General features: G+C 44.0%; 1 protein-coding gene across 1 annotated transcript; it reads right to left on the bottom strand.

Annotated features, from left to right (window-relative positions):
* Nucleotides 1-5764: 5764 nt before the first annotated feature.
* On the bottom strand, nucleotides 5765-22576 carry Sertm1 (serine rich and transmembrane domain containing 1). Its single transcript, XM_041658900.1, has 3 exons — nucleotides 22352-22576; nucleotides 21695-21858; nucleotides 5765-8391 (listed from the first exon to the last, which is right to left on the bottom strand). Exon 3 carries the CDS (start codon nucleotides 8203-8205, stop codon nucleotides 7882-7884), a length of 324 nt encoding a protein of 107 aa, XP_041514834.1. The 5' UTR covers nucleotides 8206-8391; nucleotides 21695-21858; nucleotides 22352-22576; the 3' UTR covers nucleotides 5765-7881.
* Between the last annotated feature and the right edge of the window lie 1061 nt (nucleotides 22577-23637).

The following is a 23637-nucleotide window of genomic DNA, read 5'->3' as shown; positions in this document are numbered from 1 at the left end:
TAATAGCATAAGTGAAATCAGGAGAGTGGCATCCAAGTGTGATAAGAATATGAATATTAACCTTCATAAAAAATTTTTGATCAAATTGTGTCATATGAGTGGTTAAGTGCTTACCTTACATGTAAGAATACAAGAGTTCTAGCCTAGTACCGACACACACACACACACACGGAGGTAACAAATGTATCATTCATGTAAGAAGAAAGTATTCTCCAGAGAGCACAGAGAGTGATTGCTACACAGTTTATTTAGATTGTAGAGCAAGGGTAATGTTGCCACCGAAGAACATATGATCATTATAAACGCTTTCTTGAAAGTATAGGTGAGTTAAAAATGTACAAAATGATTGCTCTGAAGAATGTTGAGGAGCCCATAGAAACCCTGAAGAAGAGTCTTGGGGTTACCAGAGGAGAGCATCAGAAGTGAGGAGAGAATTGTGAACCAGATCACCTTTGCCAGTTACAGGGAAGAAAGGACCCCTAAAGGGGGAGAATTATTCAGGCTGCTCCATGGATCTCATTCGACCTAGCTAACAGCTCAGGGTCAATTTTCTACAGGGTCACTGAAGTAAAAGGTGCAAATGAGCCTGAAATATGGTGATATTTACACAGAACAGATGATTAAAACCTTAATTTCCAGAGTCAGCAAGGGAGGGTTAAAGTCTCAGAAAGGCCAGGTTCCAGGACTAAAGGTCCCCTTCCTCTTCAGCGGAAGCTTGGAGCTTATTCTTGTGTCCCTGGAGCTTTGGGGGATATTCTTAGGACATGTACCCTGCCTTGCTTTATCAGAGAAGCAGTTAAATCTCCCAAAGCCAGTAATCCAGACACCTCATGGCTTCCAGATGACGTCTGCCCACTCCCCTGTCCAAGCAAAATATTCTCTGAAGCAACCTCAATGCAACAGAGAGGATCTCCAGGAAGGTGCCAGTGAAAGTGGTGGGAGTCAGGTCACCTCGTGGTTCAGCTGCTTTCCTTCTGGGAGCGGAGGGAATGTGTGTCTAAATGTACATTTGTCTTTTAATCCCTCGTTCATTCTTTGAATGTTACTAGGTCATCCTAAGCACCAGCACGGGTCCCCAGGACTTTAAAGTTTGCAAAACCACTTTCTCTATATGTCATGGCTTCCATTGCATGTGAAGGTTCCATAGCTCCCTTAGTTACAGGATGACACCCAGATCTATTGCAGCATCCGGGCCTGTTCTGTGAAGTTCTTATTGGTTGAGCCCATTCGTCACTATTTACTGAAAGAGCGCTAACTATAATTCATTCTGGGGTCTTCTTAGATCCTCCGAGGGAGAGGCACATGGATGAGGTGAGATGGATCAACCTCCCTGTGCAGCGCTACTTGCCCTCAGTCTTGAACTAAGGTCCTTGCACTGTCATCGAGCTGCATGAGTGTCTAGTTATCAGTGTCCAGGAGTCAGAGGCACAAGGAGTTAGATGTTGTCCCAGCTATAAGGCTGCGGGCATTCGGCTGATGGCGTTAGTGCTGTGGCTAACAATAGGGAAATGCCCAGCACCCTAGCACAGACTGCATCTTCTCTGACCGTCTTGCATTTCTGAGAGAACTTGGTGTTGTCTCAGACTACCTCCCCTCAGTACCAGACGTGTGGCCAGCAGTTGGCTCAAGTCTCCTCAACTTGAGCACAGATTTCTCCCCGTGGGTGCCGTACCCGACGCTTCCTTCCAGCAGAAAGAACATGAGAGCTAACATGTGCTGATTTGGCTGGATCGTGGCCCAGAAGAAAAGACCTGGTAAAGGCATGTTCCTTGGGTTGCCCAGGAGGCTGAGATGGTTTTGTATGCACACTGCAGAAGCACGAGTCCTTACTGGGTGTTGCATAGTTTTGCCTCTAGCATGTCAGTGAGTAGGGAGGCTCACAGGATCTATACCCACATTTGGGTAAGAATGCCTACACTAGCCTTAGATTTAATATAAATCTTATTGTTTAGTTTATCATCATTCCTCTACTAACTTAAAGATATCATTCCATTTACTATTTGAAAATTTTTTATGTTTATATATAACTATATATCCTTCTTCTAATTCCTTCTAAAACTCCCCCAACATGGGTACCTCACAACTTAACATTCTCTTTTTATAACCTACTGAGTCTAGTTATGTTACCCATATGGAGAATGACAACCTACCAGGGACCATATCCCCAAGAGAAAAATGACTCTCCAACCCCCAGCACCCATTAACTGCCAATAGGTCCCCATCCAGGTGTGGAGCCTCTGAGTCCCTCCCTTACTCATGCAGAAGTTTTGGCTGGCTTGATCTTGCACAGGTCTTGTACAGGTAACCCCAACTTCTATGCGTTCACTAGTGCAATGGTCATGTCACGTAGACAGCATTTTACTGCACTCCTCTCTATCCCATGACTCTTACATTCTTCTTGCCTCCTCTCCTACAGTGTTCCCTGAGCCTTGGCAGGGGCCTGATACAGATGCTCTATTAGGGCTAAACATTCGGTCACTGACTCCTTGTGCTTTGGCAGTTCTGAGTATGCATTAACCCCTGTCCACTGCAAAAACAAGCTACTCTGCCAAAAATTTTGAAGAGCATAGCACCTTACCTCACATGACCTTCCCTGAGTCAGTGCCAGTTCGTTGCAACCCCCACTTGCCCAGCACATTGGTGATGCTTTCTGAACCGCAGGGCACTCAACAGACGTCTGAGTTTGGATATTTCCTCGCCAATTCTGCTGGCATGAGACCCATGAATATCACCTATGGTCCGTGGGAAGGGATAGGCTGAATAAGTGGGCGGATCCCTTGGGAGAAAGGGCTTCAGAAAGCCCCCTGTATTTCCCCATATACCTATGCTGGGGCTGCAGACTAGTGATAGGCTAAGCCAGAAGATGTCAGCAGGGCAGAAGGCTCAGCATGTGAAAGGTTAGTTTAGGGTTGCCAAGGAAGAAGGGGAGAGGAATTAGGTGGAGAAAACTAGAGAGCGTTGGCGGTAAGAAGAAACCAGTGGGAAGATTCGAACCCCCAAAGCCAAATGTTCAAAGTGATGTTGGCTTCACACATGCATATATTACCATGTACTGAACAGTGGGGGTACCAGTTCACATATGGCTGTCTCTGAATCCGCACAGCATTTAAAGACATTATTGCTTCTTCATTTTTATCAAGACCTGGGGCCTCAGAACATGTTTTATGAGGTCACAGAGGGAACACCTGGAGCTTAGGGGCTTAAACACCTGTATAGATTGATCCCACATTCTAAGAAGGTTAGCAGTAATTAACAGGCAGCAATTAAATAGCCAAGGAGAGCATATCTCAAAATATCATCTAGCTACAGGAGGTGGGAATCATAAGGGGTGGGCTTTCTAGGGTACAAAGGACAATAACTTGTTTAGAAATGGGATTTTTGCAAGACTTTTAATGCTGCAACTTTACTGTGGCATTAGAGTTTTGTTAGGGCGTTAGTCATACAATATGTTAAAAATACTGGAGTAAGAGTGAGTCCCAGTGTGCGCTGAAAATGATTGAAAGACTTTAAATAAGGGCCAAATGGGGACAAGTCGGGAGAGGAGGGGGGAGTGTAAGAAGGTGTGTGCGTGTGTGTGCGTGCGCACGTGTGTGCATGTGTGTGGGTGCACGCACGTGTGTGTGTTTATCTGTGTGAGAGAGGGGGGTGGTAGGATTGGAAACAATTAGTGTAGGCGGAATGGGCTGTGTGAGAAGCTCCCCCTCAGCTCAGGCTGTCTCCATGGCTAGAAGATGAGCAGGTATTTGTATCAGACAGAACGCTCCTCCCACTCCCGTATCCCACTCAGCATGCATCTGACTAGCACTTTTCATCCATCTTTGGTCACTTTCCCACAAAGAAATTTCAGCCATGAAATTTACAAGCCCCTGCTTGACCTGGACCTCCTCCCATCACATCACATAGACTCCAGCACTAACGGTTCTGCTTGCAAGAGCCAAGGCTCTTCCTACTACCGTGATTTTGTGTATTCTCTTCCCTTTTCAGAGAACACTCTTTCTGACACCTCTCAAGCATTTTCCTAAGTGAATTGCCCTTGGGGTCTGTCACTTCACAACTGCTTTTTCTCAGTTGCACTCAAGGACACTACAACTGTATATATTTCTTTTTCATATTCTTCTGAGTCCTTCCTTCACTAGATTGTATGTTTCAGGAGAGCAAGAACTATATCTGTCTGTTCTATTCAGTACCAAAGGATGCATTCATCTATTTTGCAAATACTAGCTAACCATTTCTTATAGTGTTCAGGATGGCATACTTCCTTCAGACTGTGGACTCCAGCTAAGAAGAAGAAAACCTACATTCGGGATGGTTTGTTGTGGTCTCTGCTGTCAGAAGAATGGTCAGAGTCACAATCAAAATCAGTACGAACAGGGAGCATTTCATAAAGTATTAATGACTTGGGCATGGTTTTGATATGGAAGGATACATGAGGGGGAAGTAACATTCTGTTTGCCATGGAAGGCTGGGTTAAATTGAGTAGAGACGACTTTAAGAATTGAGGTGGTGTCTTACCCTTAGTCTTTCGACAAACAACATGGACCAATCTCTCTTGGATACACAGCTTAGCTAAAGGATGAGGAGCTGTGCACTGATGGAGATGCATCCCTGAGGGACATTGTAATGAAGAATGGGAAGGTGGGACCTGGTATTGGTGACAAGGCAGGGCATCAACGAACCTGGGGTCTGTCTTTGAAGATTTGACTGTCCGGTCATTTTGTGATTCTCCTTTAGGATGTGGGAGTGTCTTGGTATACAATGTACATTTTTTCCCTCATCATATAAATCCTTCAATCCTCTAGCCCGCTACACATGCTTCATCTCGTGAACGTAGAGTTGTAGGAACAAAGGGATTTGATGAGAGAGATAGGATCTTGCTCACCTGTCTTTTCCTCCAAACCCTTCACGGTAGTAGCATTCTCTTATGCTTAGGAAGGGCCTGGACTCCACACTCCAGCAGAAGAGGAGGCTGAAGTGGGTCTGTGAGTGGGTGGCAGGGGTCACTGTTCAAATTGGAGACACTGATGTCAGGTGGGCAGTGCCCGAGAGGAAAGTTCTCTTCCCAAGTGTATGTGAGCCCTATGTACTGCCTTACTCCAGGGACGTGTGGAGAAGAGGGACACTTTCCTCCTCCTCCCTCCTCCTCCTTCTCTCCTCCTTCTCCTCCTCCTCCTCTTCCTCCTCCTCTGCACCTGGGGCCTTCTGTGATTTTTAGATGCTTGATTTGTTAGGAACTTATAGAATTTCCATGTATTCCTGTGAAATGATTCTTCTCAATAGGCCAATCTGAGACTCCCCCACTGCCAAGAGGGAGTGAGGAGGAGAGAATGGCACTAGGTCAAACATTATTTATCTTCCTTTAGAGAAAAGCAGGGATGATATGCCTATAAACATGTCCATACATCCCATAGATACACTAAATAAAATGTTCGTCTGTGCAGTGTGTGTGTGTGTGTGTGTGTGTGTGTGTGTGTGTGTGTGTGTGACTGAGGCCAGAGAAGGGCACTGAATCTCCTGGAGCTGGAGTTACGGGTGGTTGTGATACACACAACACTGGTGCTGGGACTTGAATTCTGGTTCTATGGAAAAGCAGCAAACACCTTTTATCCACTGAGCCATGAGCCATCTCTCCCGTCCCCATAGGCATTTAGCACATGGCTAATATGTAACTACAAACATACTTAGAACTCTCAGGTGAAGTGTCTTCTCTAGGGAGAGTAAATTGCTGAACAAAAGAAGAAGCCAGGTTTCCAACAGACTCCATTTCTTTATTCATATTCCTGCTCTCTAGTCTCTCTGAACTTTCTCAACAAGGCAAACTCATCTCAGCTTGTACAGTGTGTGGTGGTGACACCTATTTTCCATCTTTGAGTCTTGCTGGTAATTATCCAGTTACCACAGGGAGAAAGAATCATGTGGCCGGGGAGGACGCCTGCAGAGGCGAGCGAATTTGACTCACGTGGTTTGCCGGTCTAAAGTCCTTGAATCTATTCCAGGAGAAAAGAATATAACGTCACCTCCACAGGACAATACCTAGCCAGGCTGTCTGTCAAATGGGATGTTTGTCTTTGTGTTTATTAAGATCTCTTTACCCAGTAACTTCAGAACCAAAATAGTACAAGAATAATCAAAAGTGTCGAAGTGACATTACAGGTGCTTCTGTAATCCTGATGGTGGTCACGCAACATTTCCCTGGAAATACGTGCAGACGTGAGTATGTGTGTGTGTGTGTATGTGTGTACACTGTGTGTACATAGTTACACATATACATGTGCCCATGGTACTCAGAGAATGGCTATAACCACCCCAAAGGGAGAACTTCTCTAATCTAAGATTCTACACTTTAAGTGACAACAGAGGCAAGATTTTCACTGCACATTTGAGGGCAGCATTTGTACCGGTCCTATTGTGTCTGTGAATGGTTTCAATATATAAGCAGCTAAATGTGTCCTGATTTGATTGTGAAGCAAAACAAAGAAAGCAACTTTTGATCTTCCTTTTCAAACCTCTGCATGACTAGGACGTCAGGCAAGGCCTGACAATCCACCTGGGATTTGTGTTGGAGTTTCAGTGTTTAAGATTAGAAAATATTTTGAGTAGGGTTTGTCCCAGAAAGACTTGTATATTGGCACAGTGGCACTCAAGGGTCCTCAACTCAGTGCTCAGGCTGTGGATAGTTTATTTGAAAATTTGGGTTTAAATTCCTATCCACAAGAAGCTGTGGTTGGCTTTGCCCGATCCCCTGCACATACTATACATACCATGCTTGTGCTTACCGCCATGCTTCGTCGCATGGACACCCATGCCTGGCCTCAGTGCAGTATCTTTCAGCATTCCTGAAGGATCTGCAGCGACCCAGTTGCAATGTCTGGAGCTTTTAGTATAAGCTCTCACCCTAGAAACTCAGTGCAGAGAATTTTGTCAACACAAAGAAATTATCAGAGGCTCGTCACATTCACAGAGTGTGGCACAGTATTATAGTCCCTAAGGTTTGCAAACTAACATGAGCAAATATGGCTGCCTCCGTAGAGACAGTGCTATTCTGTAGTAAGGCTTTAGAGATGAACTCAGCGAAGGATCACACAGCCGCTAAGAGTATTACTAGATGAAATACAACTGAACAGACAGTTCTCTATGTTTAATTCCTACTGGATGGAAAAGATAGTGAGGAGATTGTGCCTCTTCTGAGCTTCGTTTAGTAACAGCAGCAGCAACTGTCACCAAGGATTCCGGAGAGCTGGAGAGCATTAGGACTGCAAAACGAGCCAAGAGAAAACCCAGGAGCAGAAGAGCAGTGCAAGCTGCATCACGACACACATTCCTTGTGCCATTGAAGCTTTTGACTCCCCCAGAATGTTCCCGAATGACTTCTCATCATGGGTGACATTTGCTAAGGTGAAGTTAAAGAAAAACATCTAGCCTATTTTAACCTCCATTTGGAAACGTGTGTGTGAAATCTAAGTTTCTCTTTCTCTCTCTCGTCTCTTATATATCATCTCTGCCTTATCTTTTAAATACAGAAAATATTAGCCTTCTTGTTTTGTTCCATTTCTGCTGACTTAGTTAGTCTCAGGGCTTTGGAAGAGCCTCTACCCAGCATCCTCAGCAGTCCACTCAGCTGAGTCTGTGGTGTCCAACACAGTGCTGACCAGCCTCCAGGCTGGCCAAGAACTTTGGGCAGAATCCCACACCTCAAGGTTTACGTACATTTCTGTCAGCATTGGCTCCTCCTCTCACAAACAGAACGCATCCTGAGCAGAAGAGAAATAAAACATGAAAGCAGGAAACACAGCTACCAGAGTGATCATTTCTTTCATGCAGCAGCAGCTCCTTCTGCCTGGAGAAACCAAAGCCATGATCGCTTGGCCTGTCCTTCCATTTCCTTCATGATGAGAGGTTTGAAAACGTAGACCTCTGAGAGGAGATGCTACAGACTTCCAAATTGGTGAAAGAGCTCCCAGCATCACTTGGGTACTCCGGGTAGGAGGAACTGGAGGAGATGATGTTTTTCAGCCTCTGGAGAGCAATGATCAGCAGCAGAAGCAGGAAGGCGAGGAGGCTGAGGAATATGGACACATAGATGTAGACGCTGGACAGGTGGCCCGAGGACGGGTCTACCGATGTGGACAGCGACGTGGGAAACAGCTCCAGAAAGGTTCCGTTCTCCACACTCCCTGCAAACGCAGAGGAAGGGTCAGCCCCGGACATCTCTACAAGCAGGGGAGGCAGGCGTGAGTAGGTGCACTCGAAAGTTTCACACTGGGCTCAGGATCGATGGCATTGGCATTGCTTTTTCATGATGACAGCAGCAGAGATCGCAGGCCGGAACATCAGCGCAGTGAAACGTCTTGGTCCTTAAACAAAGGCAACATTGGGATCAGCTGTCCGCAGAGACTGTAGAAATAACAAAGGCACAGCTCAGTACACTTGTCAGGAGATAACACATCTGTCATCGAGTCTTTTAGTTTTTCTTTCAGTGAGGCTTAATTATGAAACCCACCAGGGAGGGGAAAGAATGAAACAATTCCCTGAGAGACAAGCAATGTTTATGTCTTTTTTATTATAAAAGAGATGTAAAATGATCTTCAATTTTTCCCTTCACAGGATCCTAGATGCCAGGTTTCTACAAGGTACTTAAAAGAAAGTAAAAAGAAAAATATACATCTGATGTCTTCCACTGTGATTCTACTCGATACTCCAAGTGGATGCTCTGAGATGGGAACCAAAGTTCAGATCCAAAACTCCCTCCTCCATAAAAGTCAACCCCACACAGGCTACACCCAGCCCACTCCTGACAAACACAGGACCCAAGGTGTTCTTTTTGTTTAACATTTTGATTTCTTAATAAAACTTTCTTGCCATGCGATCAGGGCTCATTCTTATGTGATTCTCTTTCTTGACAGATTTTTTTTTTTTTTTAATTTTTTCGAGACAGGGTTTCTCCGTAGCTTTTGGTTCCTGTCCTGGAACTAGCTCTTGTAGACCAGGCTGGCCTCGAACTCACAGAAGCTATGGGTTTCCTGTGTGGCCTTAGGATAATGGTGGGAAATAAAAGCAGAAAAATCTCTGTGTCTTTATTCAATGTTACAGTAAAATATTTTCTGCCTTGAAAGCCATTTTCCTAATATTGCAAATTGAGTATCATTTCCAGATTGTTTCTTAATGTAAAATGACAGCAACCCACATCTGATCTCATTGTTCTACTCTGAAACAACTGAGTGCATGCATTGTTGGAGCTGATTTTAATTTGGTAACATCAATTCTCATTTCCCTATTGGAGTTTTTAAGAAAAGCTGGCAGATCCTCTTTCTGTCTGGCAAATGGTTTATCCAGTGGCAAGTGTATAATGCTGGTGATGGCCAAACCCATTCTTGTTTAACGCTGTGGCAGGTGGCACGGTGGAAAAGAAATCACAGGAGAGTGTTTCAGGATGGCCCTTCCCTGCTCTTTTTCACAGATGAGGTTAAGCAAAGAAGAAAGGGGTTTCATCTTAAATGCATAGCCTTGGGGCAGCGACAACAGTCTCTTATCGAGAGTCATACTTAGATTCAGAGTAAGATTTTGATTTCTTTTTTTTCAGAGTCATTCTCAGATAGCAGATTTTTTTTTTTTTGAGGCAACTGAGACAGTTCATGGCCAACCACATCTTTCTTTGTTTCTTGGAATAAAAACTTGTTCTGGGAAGAAACACTCCAAGGGTAGTGAGCGATCTATTAAGCCAGCAAGGTGGAACTTGCCATGCTCTCCACGAGCTCAGTGATATGGGGGATGGTGGGACTGCACACACAAGACAAGGTTTGTTTACCCCTTTGGCACCATGCCCAGCCTCTCATAGACAGTGGCTACTTTTTTCCCATGAGATGGTTATAAAGAGTGTAAGTTTAAATTTTTTCTCTATCTTTTGAGATAGAATCTCACTATACTGCCCAGGCTTGCTTTGAATGTACAATTCCCCTGCCTTAGTTCCCGAGAGCTGGCATACACCTCCATTGTGATGGTTTGGAATGAACCTCCCTCATCTCAAGACTTCTCTCACACCTCACATGATGAGATATGTGGAGGAGGGGTGGCGTGAGAGCAGAGACTTGACACAGCCCTGAATTCTAACACAGTGATTTGTGAAATCCAGCCTGACAGCCAACCTCCATCGTGGTATAGGCTCTGTGCTGGGCTCTGAGGCTGCTGTTCGAATTTCTATGTGGGTAAGAAGTTTTGTTGTTGTGGAAAACAGGGACAGACTACTCTGTACCCTTGCAGCCAATCCTGAAGCCATTATCTAGCTATTATGCTCGACAAAGTTATGGCAGCCTGTCACCAGTATCAAGTCCTGCTGGGTTAGACGGAAAGGTGATCCTCCCAAGGCCTTGGAAAGTTAGGGCTGTGTGAGAAGGTGCTCAGGTGAGTGGCATCCTCCTGCCCAGATGTACAATTAAATACTGTAATGCAGTTGGTTGTTTCAGGTGATGTATCAGTTATCTTTCTCCCATTGAACAGTTAGGAACTACTATTGCCAGAATCCAGAAGAGATTTTTCTCCAAGATCTGAGCAAAGCCTTTTATTAGAAAGAAGGATGTATTATGTAAGACCTTGCATTTCCACCATCCCTTCCCATTTTGTGTAATTAATTCTTCTCTCATTCTTTCTTGTTGCCTTGGCCTTTAGGTTGTGTGAGATGAGAGAGAGAGAGAGAGAGAAAGAGAGAGAGAGAGAGAGAGGGGACTGGTGTTGACTGTGATTCTCTTCACCACTCTGTCTAAATGAAAAGCCTTATTTGCATTCAATGGCAAACACAGGCCTAGGCTTGCAGCCATCAAAGTAAAGTTTATCACCTAATGAGCTATGCTTACCCAAAGCTGATTCAGCCATCCACTGTTTTCCCATCTGAGAACTGTTCTTACTTATCAGAACAGTATGTGAGTAGACTTCTGTATGAACGCTCATCATGACTCATTGTATCTGTCCAATACAAATCGATACCCAGCTAAGGAACCCAGCTGCATGCAGGGGCTATCAGCCATTGGGCTGGAGCAGTGATTCTCAACCAGAGAGGTTGTGGCCCCTTTGGCAAACCTCTTTCTTCGAGAATATTTGCATTATGATTCATAATGGTAGCAAAAGTATAGTTATGAAAGAGTAACAAAAAGATTTTTGGTTGGGGGTCACCCCAGCATGAGGAACTTTCAGTCAGAGCATTAAGAGCACTGAGATCCACTGACATAGAAGGAACCTTAGCAGAAGGGACTGGAAGCTATGAGCAGTGCACTGGAATTCAGGGGTCCCTATTGGATAGAGTGCAGTGGAAAATTAAAATGCACTGCTCTCACAAGTCAAGTGAACGAACAGAAAACTTCCTTATTGCACTTTGGCAACACTGAAGTGAAAACTTCGTGTCAGTGGCTTATTTTTCACATCAGTTCTACAACAGCTGTGGACCCAATCTTCAGTGTCTCCCTCTCAGCCAAATCATTTATCTACTCAAGGTGTTTTCGGAGTCAATCCAGTGTTTACTGGGAAATGACTGAGCGAACGACTGCACAGTGAATGGATGTGGAAGCTAGAGAGATGGCTCAGCCGCTAGGAGCATGGACCACTCCCGTTGAGGATCTGAGTTTGGCTCCCAGCCCCCATGTCAGGTGACTCACAACTATCTGTAACTCCATGGCCAGGGGATGTGACACTTCTGGCCTCCTCGAACACGGCACTCATGTGCAAATGCAACCACACACACACATACACAAACACACATAATAATAACAAATGAATAAAAAAAATAAGATCAATACTGCTTTGTTAGGCAATGTATTTTATCCTAATTACGTTAGAAATTATTCAATTAAGATATAATATCATAAACATACTTCTTTGATGTACAAAGCAGAATTGATTCAGAGATGTTACAAAACCATGAAAACATTGCAAAGGGAATATAGTCTTACTTTCTATCTTCTACATTCTCAAAAATCATTTAGGTGTAAGTCCTTTTCATTTATTTGAGAGTGTTTTAGGGGAAAAAATGAAACTATTACTCCAGATAAATGTTTAGTGTATTCATGTTCCACAAAAAGATTTTATGTCTAAATCACTGCCTTGGCAAAAAAAAAATCATTCCCAAAATACTAGAAACTTGGAATAAGATGGGTAGGTAATTTAAATAGGCAACTGCCTAGATTAAAAAAAATAAAGCCAACATAGAGGCTATTCCAGGCATAGCATTGTAATGTTCTTTCATGGAGTTTGGGAAACGACCAAGAAGAAAAGTTCCCACACTTGTGAGTGGGCCCACTTTGCACGGGATGACTGAACTACATCAAAATGACAAAAGTGGTGACTTCAAGGTCAAATGAAACACGACTTCAAGGTCAGATGAAACACTAGTTAAGAAGTAGTAGAGTGATGGACATCAGTTTTGGGAGTGGGAGTAAAGGTCACAGCTAAAGGGATCATTTACAAAAAAAGCGCACAGGGAAGTAATGACTTGATCACAGGTAAAATTGTAACAAATCTGGGGAAGAAGATGTCAAAGCCAAGGATGCCTTTCAAAATGCTACTCCAGTTTTAATGAGGGCTTTAGGTTCTGTTTTCTCCTCAGACGCAAGTCTGATTATTTCCAGTTTTTAGAGTTGTGCTCAGAAAGACAATTTTGTCCTTAAAGTTTCTAGGATTGTTTATACCATAGCATTATCATTAGTATACAAGAAGTCTTACATACTGTTATACAATCTGGATGTGTTTTTAAAGAATTCACTTAAGCCATGCTGTGGTAGGAGTGAAGGAAGTTCTATTCTTTCTTGTCATGCTCCATTTTATCTCTTCAATTAAAATAATTTTATAATAATTTTTATTCTTTGAGAATTTCATATTTGTATGCAACATGATCTCTGCCCCCGTTTTTTTTACTTCCCCCAGTATCTGCACCAACATGCCTCCATCCCAACTTCAAGTCTTCTTTCTTCTTTTGATAACACACTAAACCAAATTAGTGCTTGTCTACTAAGTCCAATTGATTAGTGCGTGAATGGGAGGTCACTTGCTGGGTCATGGGACACCTACCAGTGGCCACATCCTCAAAGAATAATGCCTGTCCCTCCCTCCACACCTATTAACTGCCAGTAACTCCTCAGTTATGAAATTAGGACTGGAGATTGCATCCTCAATCTGAGCAAGTCTTGTGCAGGTAACCATAACTGCTTTCTATTTAGTGTATGCTTTTCCTGTGAAGGTATGCTTAGACTGGTTCCTTATCTAGTGTAATATATAGGAAAAAATTGTTCTTGTAGGGTTGTAATTGTCATAGATCTGAGATTGAAACAGCTTTAAAATTCTTTACACCCAATGCCAGCTATGCTTCAGCTTCAGAGCTTTTGCGTGTCCCCTAGACTGCTCCAGGGGAACAGGGAAGAGCTTGGGAAGTGACTGTTTGTACTGCCGATGATCAAGTTCACCCTCAGAGTGGGGCAGCTGCAGGCTGCTGAGAACAGGACAATGTGACTTGTCATCCCTCCCCCTGCCCATGCTACCCTGCCTTTTCAGTCACCCCCACGACCTCCCTCCTCATACACACAGACAGGCTTTCCAGTTCCTGCCCTGCTGTGATCCCAATCCCCTTCCCTTCTATTCTTCATTCCACTTCTCTATATGTTCATAGACATGCAAGATAAGGTAGTCAACGAATGTGCCTCTGTTTGTAACGTGGGTTACTATAAATGTTTATTATTATTTGAGTGTGTGTGTGTGTGTGTGTGGCCTGTGCATGTGTTTCCAACCTACAGAATGTTTGAACACTGCACGGTTCGTTCATTCTAACCAAGATCCCAAATTTATATCCACTAGAAATACCTAGATAATTGAGGCGTAGAGAAGAAAGGAATGCAAATTATCTGATATAGCCAATTTTCTGGGTTTGCTCATTGCAATACGCTGCAGACTAAAATCTAATCGATCCATAAAGTCATGCACATATCCACACATTGAAAACCACGTGATGACACAGCTTGTCTAGCGAGCCCCAGCATTAACAAAATAGTCAGCCAGGTGCTTTTCATATCCGTATCTTTATAAATGCATCCCTGCATTTGTTTAAAGTGAAGCCTCAGACAGCAAAGCCTCACAAGGGTGTATAAAATGCTACGTAGCTTGCATTTCTCTATAGGGATTCCAGCTCAGACAGTAAAGCATCACAAGGGTGTATAAAATGCTACGTAGCTTGCATTTCTCTATAGGGATTCCAGCTCAGACAGTAAAGCATCACAAGGGTGTATAAAATGCTACGTATCTTTCATTTCTCTATAGGGATCCCAGCTCAGAGTCTTTGGCTTAAACATAAAACTTAGTTGTAACATTTGCTTGAGTTAAAGAGCCATCATTGCTTGTAATGCAGCCACAAGTAGAACTTAGTTGATTATATAGTATACAAATTGCACATGTTATCTGGATATTAGCCAAGTATTTAGTGTAACACATCCAGATGAATTTTGCCAAATAAATCCCACCATTCTTCCAGTCCTCAAAGCGTGATGAAGCTTTTTGTAGAAAAAAAGTGGGTATTTAAAAAGAATAATGCTTAGTAATTGCTAGCTTGTACTGGCTAAGTTTTGGAAGCATTCAGTTTTGGTCATATGACATGATTTATGCCTTCTGAATATGGAGAGCAATGAGAGAAAGACCCAGTTTTCAACATTTATCCCCCTTAATGCAATGCAGAATTTTTGATGGATCTAAGATAAATTAATTTTTTAAAAAAAGCTTTGTTATAAAGGATATTAAGGATCCAAGATAGTGAAACATATCAATAATCCCCATAGTACATAGAGGATCATAGGTTCAAGGCCAGTCTGAACTAAAAATATAAGATGACCCAAGACACTGAGGAATTTGAATAAAGACTATATGTTAGATTATATCAATAGTAAATTTCCAAATGAAATGTTAAGAAAATAAGAAAGATTCTCAGGAAATATTATGTTGAAATAGCTAACCACATTAGCAACCTTCAAGTAACACAAAAGTGCATACATGTACGTATGCATAGAACTATGACGGAACAAATGTGTCAGTGTGTTAACAACTGGTTGCTCCAGTCTAAGGCTATATGGATGGTTACTGTTAAGACTCTTGCAATTTTTCATGAATTATTTGAAAGATTGCAAGAAAATATACTTAGAATAATAATCTAAAATTTAGCCAAAACGTTAGAAGCTTCTAAAGAAAGCATGATGCTTCAGTAAGTATCGAAACGTTCAACCTTTTGCTGCTACCATTAGTTAGCTCAGGATGACCCTTATCTCACAGGTGGTTGCAGTAAGCAATTGCAGGATGGTTCCTGGTAAAGGGATCCTGTAGGGGAACCAGAAACCAGTGAGCCTTTCTCATGAATTCATTTCCATTACTATTCTCTGAAATGAATGTCCTGTGGATCCTCTGGGTAAAGGAATCCAGGCATGTTCCTCTGTCATCCGTCATATTCAGAGGCAGCCACAGATATCTCTCCTATAGCTTAAATACCCAGGCAAAGGCAGTACTATGAAAGCATCCTAGTTCTACAGAGCAGGTGGACTCTGAGACGCTTGTGGAAAGCCCACAATAGCTACTAAGGTCCAGGTTCAAAGTAGAGACCTGGGAAATAACAGTAGTAGATAAACGAGACAGAAATAGAGCCGTTACCTAGGCAGCCAAATAAAGCACACAAGCTGCAAACAGCAAGTTTCACAGACCAAAGCAGTTATGCTTCTCACAGTCCCACAATGGGGACTACCTCCTGGATCATCCAGGTTTGGGTGAGTTCTCCAAAGTGGTAGGAGGCCAAACCAACATCATCCTACAATGTCTTCTACAGTCCAGGCTCAGAATTCTTTGAAACCAGGAGCCAGTAAATGATTTGTAAACTGAATCTAGTCAATTGCAAACACAGTTGTGAATAATTGGGAGCACTGATTGGAGAAGTGGGCTTTCCAGTCTTGACTGATCACACAAGAGCGCAAAAAGGTACTCTTATGATGAAGACTGGACAAGCTGGAGTTGAGATGTAGATTACAAATGCCACCATCCCTACAAGAGGATAGATACTCTCTTCCCTGGATCTCTATGTAGATCAGAATAGCAGGGAATAGAGGATTCTGTGCTTTTCACTAGGGAAGTATGTTTCCCCATGGGACTTCTGAGGTCCTACTCATCCTATGTGTGAGAACAGGGTAGTAGAACTTGCCTTCCTCCCCTCTACATCCTGCAGAGTGAGCTCAAAGGTCTGGCTTACAAAGAATATTGACATATCCCTTGTAACACTGAACAAAATAAATGATTCTCCAGGCTAGCTATAGACTGTGGGAGCAACTCAAGCCCTCAACAGCTTCTTATCATTTTAGATAATAACTCAAGACCACGCTCTGGCAAATGCAATATGGAAGCAGAAAAACAAGTGTTGGCTCAGTTCCCCTAGAATGTACTTCAACTTTGACATCAAAGAAGGCAACATTGAAAAATAACTGAAAATTATTTGCAGAAAACAAGACTACTGTATGGGTGATCTATGCAAAATAGTCATATATTTTTCTAAACTATAAACAAATACAGTTTGAGAGAGGAAATAATGAATAATCTTTTCTACAAGCTCATTGCCTTGTCCTAGTCATAAAAACAGTCTTGGTCAGAGATGCACATTTAATCACAATTATCTGTTCTTCATTCTTTCTTGTTTTGTTGTTGAAAGCTGGCATGTAGGGATATATCATGAAGAAGAAAGTTATGAAGTAGAGGGAAGAGGCAGGGGATGTGTGGAAGGGCAATCCAAAGATAGGAAGAGGGAGGGAAAGCCTGGATGCCTCTAGAAGAAAGAATAGCTAGACAAATCAGTGGGGAAAACAGCAGTACCGCATGGAAGCTAGTTGTGAGAATTTGCTGGTAAGCAACATGTACAAGTTCTGGGAGAAAGGAAGAGGAAAAAGTACAGGGAGAGGGGGAGAGGGGGGACACTGTTCATGTCTCTTTCCACCCTTATGACTCTTAAAGGTAGTTATTATTTTTACTTTTTATAAAATGATGCTACAAGTCACTCATGCACTTGAGGCAGAGTTGGAATCTCCATCTCCATCCCTATGTCTTCATGTTCTGTGTTCATTATATTTATTTTTTTCAGGAGGCTGAAAATGGGAGAGAGATCTTTTGAGGCTGGAAGTCATCAGTGAGGAAATGCTCCGATTATGTCCCTCCTTCTATGTCTGTTGTAGTGTTCTCACTCTGTCTGAATTTAGGGTGGCTGTCATATCACTTGCTTAGAGCTAATGAAATGTAGGAATTGTGGTATGTGCCATGACAGGGAACATGTGACCAGAGCAAGAGCTGCTATGCCCCACTCTGTGGCAGTGAGTGTGTGTAAGGGTCCCTGAATGAGCACAGCGACTGCCTTTAGCCCTTGCTGATGCTATTGGCACTGAACATTAACAGTGGCTAAACACTCCTTATGAGTTTTATTATTGACATGTCATCTACCGTGTGATAACTAATACAACATCTCAATCTACAGACGGCGGATTTTATGATGGGTCTCCAAGAACATGATTGCTAAGAAGCCTAATTCTGAGTAACAGCCACGTATATCGTATGTGTAATATGTTCACTAAGAATTTTGTATATTAAGAATTAGTATAGCAATCTACCAGTAAATAAAGCCAAACCCATCCCTTTTGAACTTGAGTGTGATGAGCTGCTCAAGTACAAAGAAGTCTTCAGCAGAAACAAATGGTTTCTAGGGGGACAGGTGACAATGATATTAAAAGCAACTTAAAGTTTAAAAAAAGTCTATCATAGAAATTAGGGTGAAGGCTGTTTCTTTTAGTTCAGAAAAGCAATGCTTTTCAACATTCATTCAATAAACAGTCATTAATTATGAAATACACAGGGGAAGGATAAAAGATCATTATGTGCATACAGTCGGTGCACATTATGTGCATACAGTTGGTGCACATTTATTTTCCCTCATTTATTTTTGATAATTTCATACAGTAGATTTTTATCATATTCTTTCCCATCCCCCAACTCCTCCCAGATCTACACCACAACTCATACCACATCATATTCTTTCTCTTTAAAAAAAAATGAAATAAAAAATGCCCTTAAAAAACATGGAGTTTGTTTTGTGTTGGCCAAACACGCCCAGCCCTGGGGCCTGCTTTGGAGTGTGGCTGAGATTCCCAGTGGCACTCCATGGAAGAAAACTGATTTTCCTTCTCCCATAAGCTATTCTTTGCTTCGTGGTGGGGATATTTTGTGCCCACTTCCCATGTTGTGCTGGGACTGGTCTGGCTTGAGCCTGTGCGGGTCTCATGCATGCTGTCACAGTATCTGTGTGTCTGTCCTGTTGTGTCTAGAAAAGACTGTTTCCTTGTGCACATGTTTCATACAGCATCTTGACCAAGAAATCTAAACAGACATGGTTTGTCCTATATTATATGTCGTAGGCTATGTTTCCAGCATAATCCCCCCCCCCCCGTTACATCTAAGAAAGATGTTCCAGGCATACCAAACTGCTAAGAATTTCCCAATTAATTTTTCAGCACTTAGGTTTAATCTCATAATCTCCACCTACTTTCTCCATGCAAACTTCTGCTTCCCTCCTCTGTATTCTCAAACTGTGTTCTATATTCTCCCCATAAGCATTTATACACTTCAGTATGCCAGCTATATCTGCATGTCTGTGTGCTTTGATGGGCTGTGAATCCCTAGATGGAAGGAGCAACATTTCACTTACCTTGCTACCCACAGAGCACACCTGTACAGGATCAATGATTATCTGCCAGACAATTGCATGAATGAGTGAAAGAAGAAAGAAACTTGAAGCTTCTTGGGGAGACAACCCATATCCTATTTTTACAAGCAGAAGAATATTTACTGAATGAATAAGTGATCCTGTATAAAATCATAGTTACTCAGAATGGCAAGTACTCAGAATATGCATGAGTTTCCCCTACGTTTTATAAAGAATTTATTTGTGGCAATTAAAATTAAGCTTTGAGATACAGAGTAAGATCTGCACATACATCCTCACAACCAATTGTGGTTTTTGCTAGTCACCTACAAATCTGGGATTTTATCTGGTCGGTCATTGCAGACAGCTAAGGAAGAAAGGGAAGGCTATGTTTGTAAAGCAAATGGAAGGGCATCTTTCAATTTGAGCACAGCAGTTAGTGGGCTACCGTGGGCACCATCCTGGCTTTCTAATTTAAAATTGGGGATTGTAGCCATCTCTTCTTCTGTTTCCCACCTGAAGTTTGAATTCGGTCCCTTACCTTCTTTAAGGAATTTCTTTAGTAATTCTTATAGGCCGATATTTATCAGAGCTTTTCATTATTGTTGGCAAAACTATCAATATCAAACAACCATCTCCCCAACACATACTTCAACCTAGACTAAGTTTATATCTTAAAGTGAGACAATAGATGGGAAATTCGCAGTTAAGAACTTGGATGTGCCAATGGCACAATGACATGTTCAGTTCCTAGTGAGAATTCAGATCTCTGCCATATTCATGCTGTTTTGGGTGGGGCTGTACCATTTCAAACCAGAGATGCTGTTAATGTAGATATGATTTCCTGAATGTTAGGAATTAGTCAGTCTCTCTCTCTCTCTCTCTCTCTCTCTCTCTCTCTCTCTCTCTCCCAGTTCTCACTGCCAAGCTTGGTTAAATGATAAACTGGACTCAGAGTGTGGGCATGGCCATGGTCAAATCCCTAGGGAACTCCTGAAGAAGGAATTCTGGCGTCAAGGGACAGCTGGCCTCAGACTGCTATACCCTGTGGTCACATCCCAAACATTAGAATCAGAACTCAGGACCAGACTCTGGCTCTGCCTCATGCCATCCTGGAATAGCCAGTGGATGCCTAGATAGACTTCTTGAATTTAAACCAAGAACAAGCCATGCATGCTTGCCCAGGACTTCACCTAAGCCTGTCTGGGTCCTTTACACGAATATATTATCTGAAAGGGGTCCTGCCTATTCACGCACTTACAGCCTGAGCACCATTGTTGGGTTTTCTAATCTATGAACCAACCAAAAGGCTTTGTTACTTTTCCTTTAGCTTTCATCATGAGCAATGATAAGAGTTAACAAAATTCAGGTGTATACCTTTTATTAATGCAGTTAATGTGAAAATACCTACCAATATGATCCACTCTTGCCATTTCTTCCTGATAATATGTTAAATGTAAAATTCACTGTATAAAACAGGGATGGTAAAATACAAGCACAGGGAAAAGTGTGAGTCTAGAACTTTTATCAGATGAAGTCCAAATTGATCCTGCTGGAAATAGAGGCTGAACGAGAGAATTTTTTTACCTGAGATGGGCCCATCTTTACTCTTACAATGAATGGCAACCCCAAGGTTATTCAGTAACTCTCTTACACAGTTCATCATGGTGACCAATCATCTCCACTATCGCTCATCTGCCTCATTAAATAGAATAAAGGAAGACAGGAAGAGGAATTCAGGAAACTTGCAGATGAACCCATCGGTGGCGTGCACAACAGCATGGCCGTTGTCTCAACACCGGACAGAGCTGTGCACCTCACACATGTCTAGTAAACATGCTAAGCTAAGCCGACCAAGAGCAAGAGAGACCAGAATCTATCTTACCTTACACCAAGCTTCTTCAGTGACAGTCATGACTGTGCTCTGAGCTGCTTTTCAAAGAACTTTGTATTTCGAAGGGGAATAAACACAAGAAGTAAGCCCCCCCCAGCTGAAAACACAAAATGGAATACTCTACCCACTTCCTAGAGCTCAGTGGCTCCAGAGTATTAGAAAAGCAGGCAACCTTTCTCCATCTCCCCTTTGCCCAGCATGTCAAGGTGATCAGAGCGTAGTCCCACTGGGCAACTTCACTCACAAGCACCTCAACTTTCTCTTGTGCCTTGGGTGTATGTGGTGGTGGTGGGGGGGACAAGAAACCTCTCTCTAGCAAAAATGAAGCACATTCAATTACAGACCCATATATAAGACCTACTATGGGCTAGGTCACAAAGTAATCTTATTTATAGTCTAGTTGGCCCACTAAGACAATTACATATAATCCTTAACACAGTTTTAAGGACGATGTATTGCAGGATGGCACAAAAAGAAAATATTTTAAGAAAAGACTCAACAATCTTTCCTCTTTTCAATTGTTTGAACAGCGAGTCAGGGAACTAGAAAGCGAAAAGCACCCTAGAATAAACATCCTTAGGAGTGGTTCCTGACTGGACCCGATGGCTGCCCATTCTCCTGTCATGGGTACCTGCAAGGGGAACCATGCCCATGACGGAGGCTCTGACCATCTCTAAGTATCTGGCTGCCAGTTAAAAGCCTCCGAACTGAGCGCTTCCGCAGAACGTTTTCCCCCAGGAAAATAAAGCGGCAGAGAAAAGGAAGGACATTAAGAAATAGACCCCGTCATTGGAACCTGGCATCAAACCCGTGTGAGCCCGGGGGACCAGACATCTGGGCACGCAAAGCGCACAGGCATAGTCCTGGCTTTCAACAAGACGTTTCTGAGAATGAATGTGTCTCTCTGCTCTCGAGGGGAGGGGGCGCATTGCCTATTATTTCGTCTTAATGAGAATTCAAACATTTGCCCATAATCTGCGAACCTTTCTCTTGCCTGGGAGGCGCAGGGCTGCAGGCAGAGTCTCTCGCATCCTGGGAAAGCGAAGGATTGAGGGTGCATTACTTACCCAGAGAAAGCCCCGCCCGGGAACCCGAGTGTTCAGCGCCAGGGAAAAACTTATCCGGATTTGCAGCCACTGAAGACAGGTGAGAAGACTCAAGCGAATACAGCACAGAGCAATGCCAGCCGTCAATGTCTGCGTGGCGACTCCCCAGGAAGGAACAAATGACCCTAGAAATGAAGAAAAGCTCACACACGCCGCAAAACCCACACAAAAGGCACCAGAAACGTATTACAAAGTGTACACAGTAGGCAGCGGAATTAACCTTTGCCGCTGTGGACTGGAGGGCCGACTTTCCTGACTCCCCGTGCAGGGAACCACGCAGGTCATTCAGGGGCCAAGGACATTGCAAACTGGGCCCCAGGTGGATCCAGCTGTAGCTGGCTGTGTGTCCCTAAGACCCTGAGAGCTGGGTTGCAGGGCCTGCTTTAGGACCCTAAGGATGCGTCCCCCTACAAAAAGGAAAGATTCAAAGGTGTTCCACAGCAAGGAGCCAAATCTCAAGTAGTCCCAGGAGAGACGGGGGAATGAAGTCCAAAGCTAAGGGATCCCACTGCCACCCTAGGTGGGGCATCCGGCGGCCCTCTCTGGGGACGAACCCACTGCCATTGCTCCTTGCCCCCTACGTCTCAATTCCCCACTCTTGTGCCCGGGCTCACTGACTTGCGGATCTGGACTCTGGCGTTGGAGTGGGGCGGCGGCCCAGCCTCGGAGCTGCGCGCCCGCCGGGCGGTCCCAGGGAATGCACCGCCAGCGAGCGGACGCGATCAGAGCGCACGGGCGGCAGGCTCAGTGGGAGTGGGCACCCGCCTGGCTGTGCCCGGCTCTGCGGCGTCCCTCCGCCCTCAGGGGCCGCGCGACCAATGGCTGAGAGCCGGGCCCACTCCCAGCCGCCAGGCAGTCGGGGCGCTCAGGCGCTAGGACAGCACCAGGCTCTGACGAGGGAGGAGCTTACACCATGGCTGGAGGATGTGGAGGCGTTTGCGCGGGGAGCCCCATCTGGGGAAGGCAGGTGTGGTGCGGTGAACTTTGGTGGGGGTATATGGTGGGGCTGAGGTTTCTTTTAGGCGCAGGGGAAAGCATCCCCTTCCTTTCAAAGTTTCTCCTCTTATGTCTTCAGGAGCCCCACTCCCAAAGGCGAGCTGTGTGGGGACATCGCCTCCTCCTATGACGAATTTTACCTTAGACTCCCCCACCCCCCGTTTAATCTTTCTTCTCAACTCCCTCTCAGTCTGAGAAACCATCAGATGAATGAGTAGGACCTTGGTTTCTATGAGTGCTAGTCACAGATAATCGTAAAAGTCTTTGTGAACAACTGTCACAGTCATATAAAGGAATTCTGGAACGGGCGCCTTAGACGCCTGGGCTTCCTTCCACGCCTGAAGGTATTTCAGTCGAGATGGGTGCCTTTTACTCAGACATCCAAGGGCCCAGTTGACTCCCTGGTCTATGTGCTCTGAAGCATCAAGTCCTTTGGTCACTTTCTATTGATGGATTTCCACCCCGAGACCCATTTTTCTTTGCCTGAAAGCAATTAATTCAACAGAGCACTGGGATGCTGAAGTCTCTATGAGCATGTGCACATCCAGCTCCTGGACCACACAACTTCTGTCCATGCTTGTTGATTTTCCAGATAGAAACAGGCAGGGAGCTAAACTCTGAGGAGGCACGCTACTGTAAAGACTGTGCTGGGTCTCTCCTCCTCCTCCTCCTCCCACTCCTCCTCCTCCTCCTCCTCCCACTCCTCCCACTCCTCCTCCCACTTCTCCCCCTCCTCCTCCTCCTCCCACTCCTCCTCTTCCTCCCACTCCTCCTCCTCCTCCCACTCCTCCTCCTCCTCCCACTCCTCCTCCTCCTCCTGGACATGTGAGACTTTTCTACATGGGTCTTCATGGGCCTCATTTAAAATGCAGGGGTGGGGATGAATAGCTCAGAGTGCTTGCCTAGCC

Source organism: Microtus oregoni, unplaced genomic scaffold, assembly GCF_018167655.1.
Source record: "Microtus oregoni isolate MIOR12 unplaced genomic scaffold, Mior012 000010F_ref0000083, whole genome shotgun sequence".
Lineage (NCBI taxonomy): Eukaryota > Metazoa > Chordata > Mammalia > Rodentia > Cricetidae > Microtus > Microtus oregoni.
The sequence above is the reverse complement of the archived record's forward strand: the minus strand, read 5'-3'. Positions and strand labels throughout refer to the sequence as shown.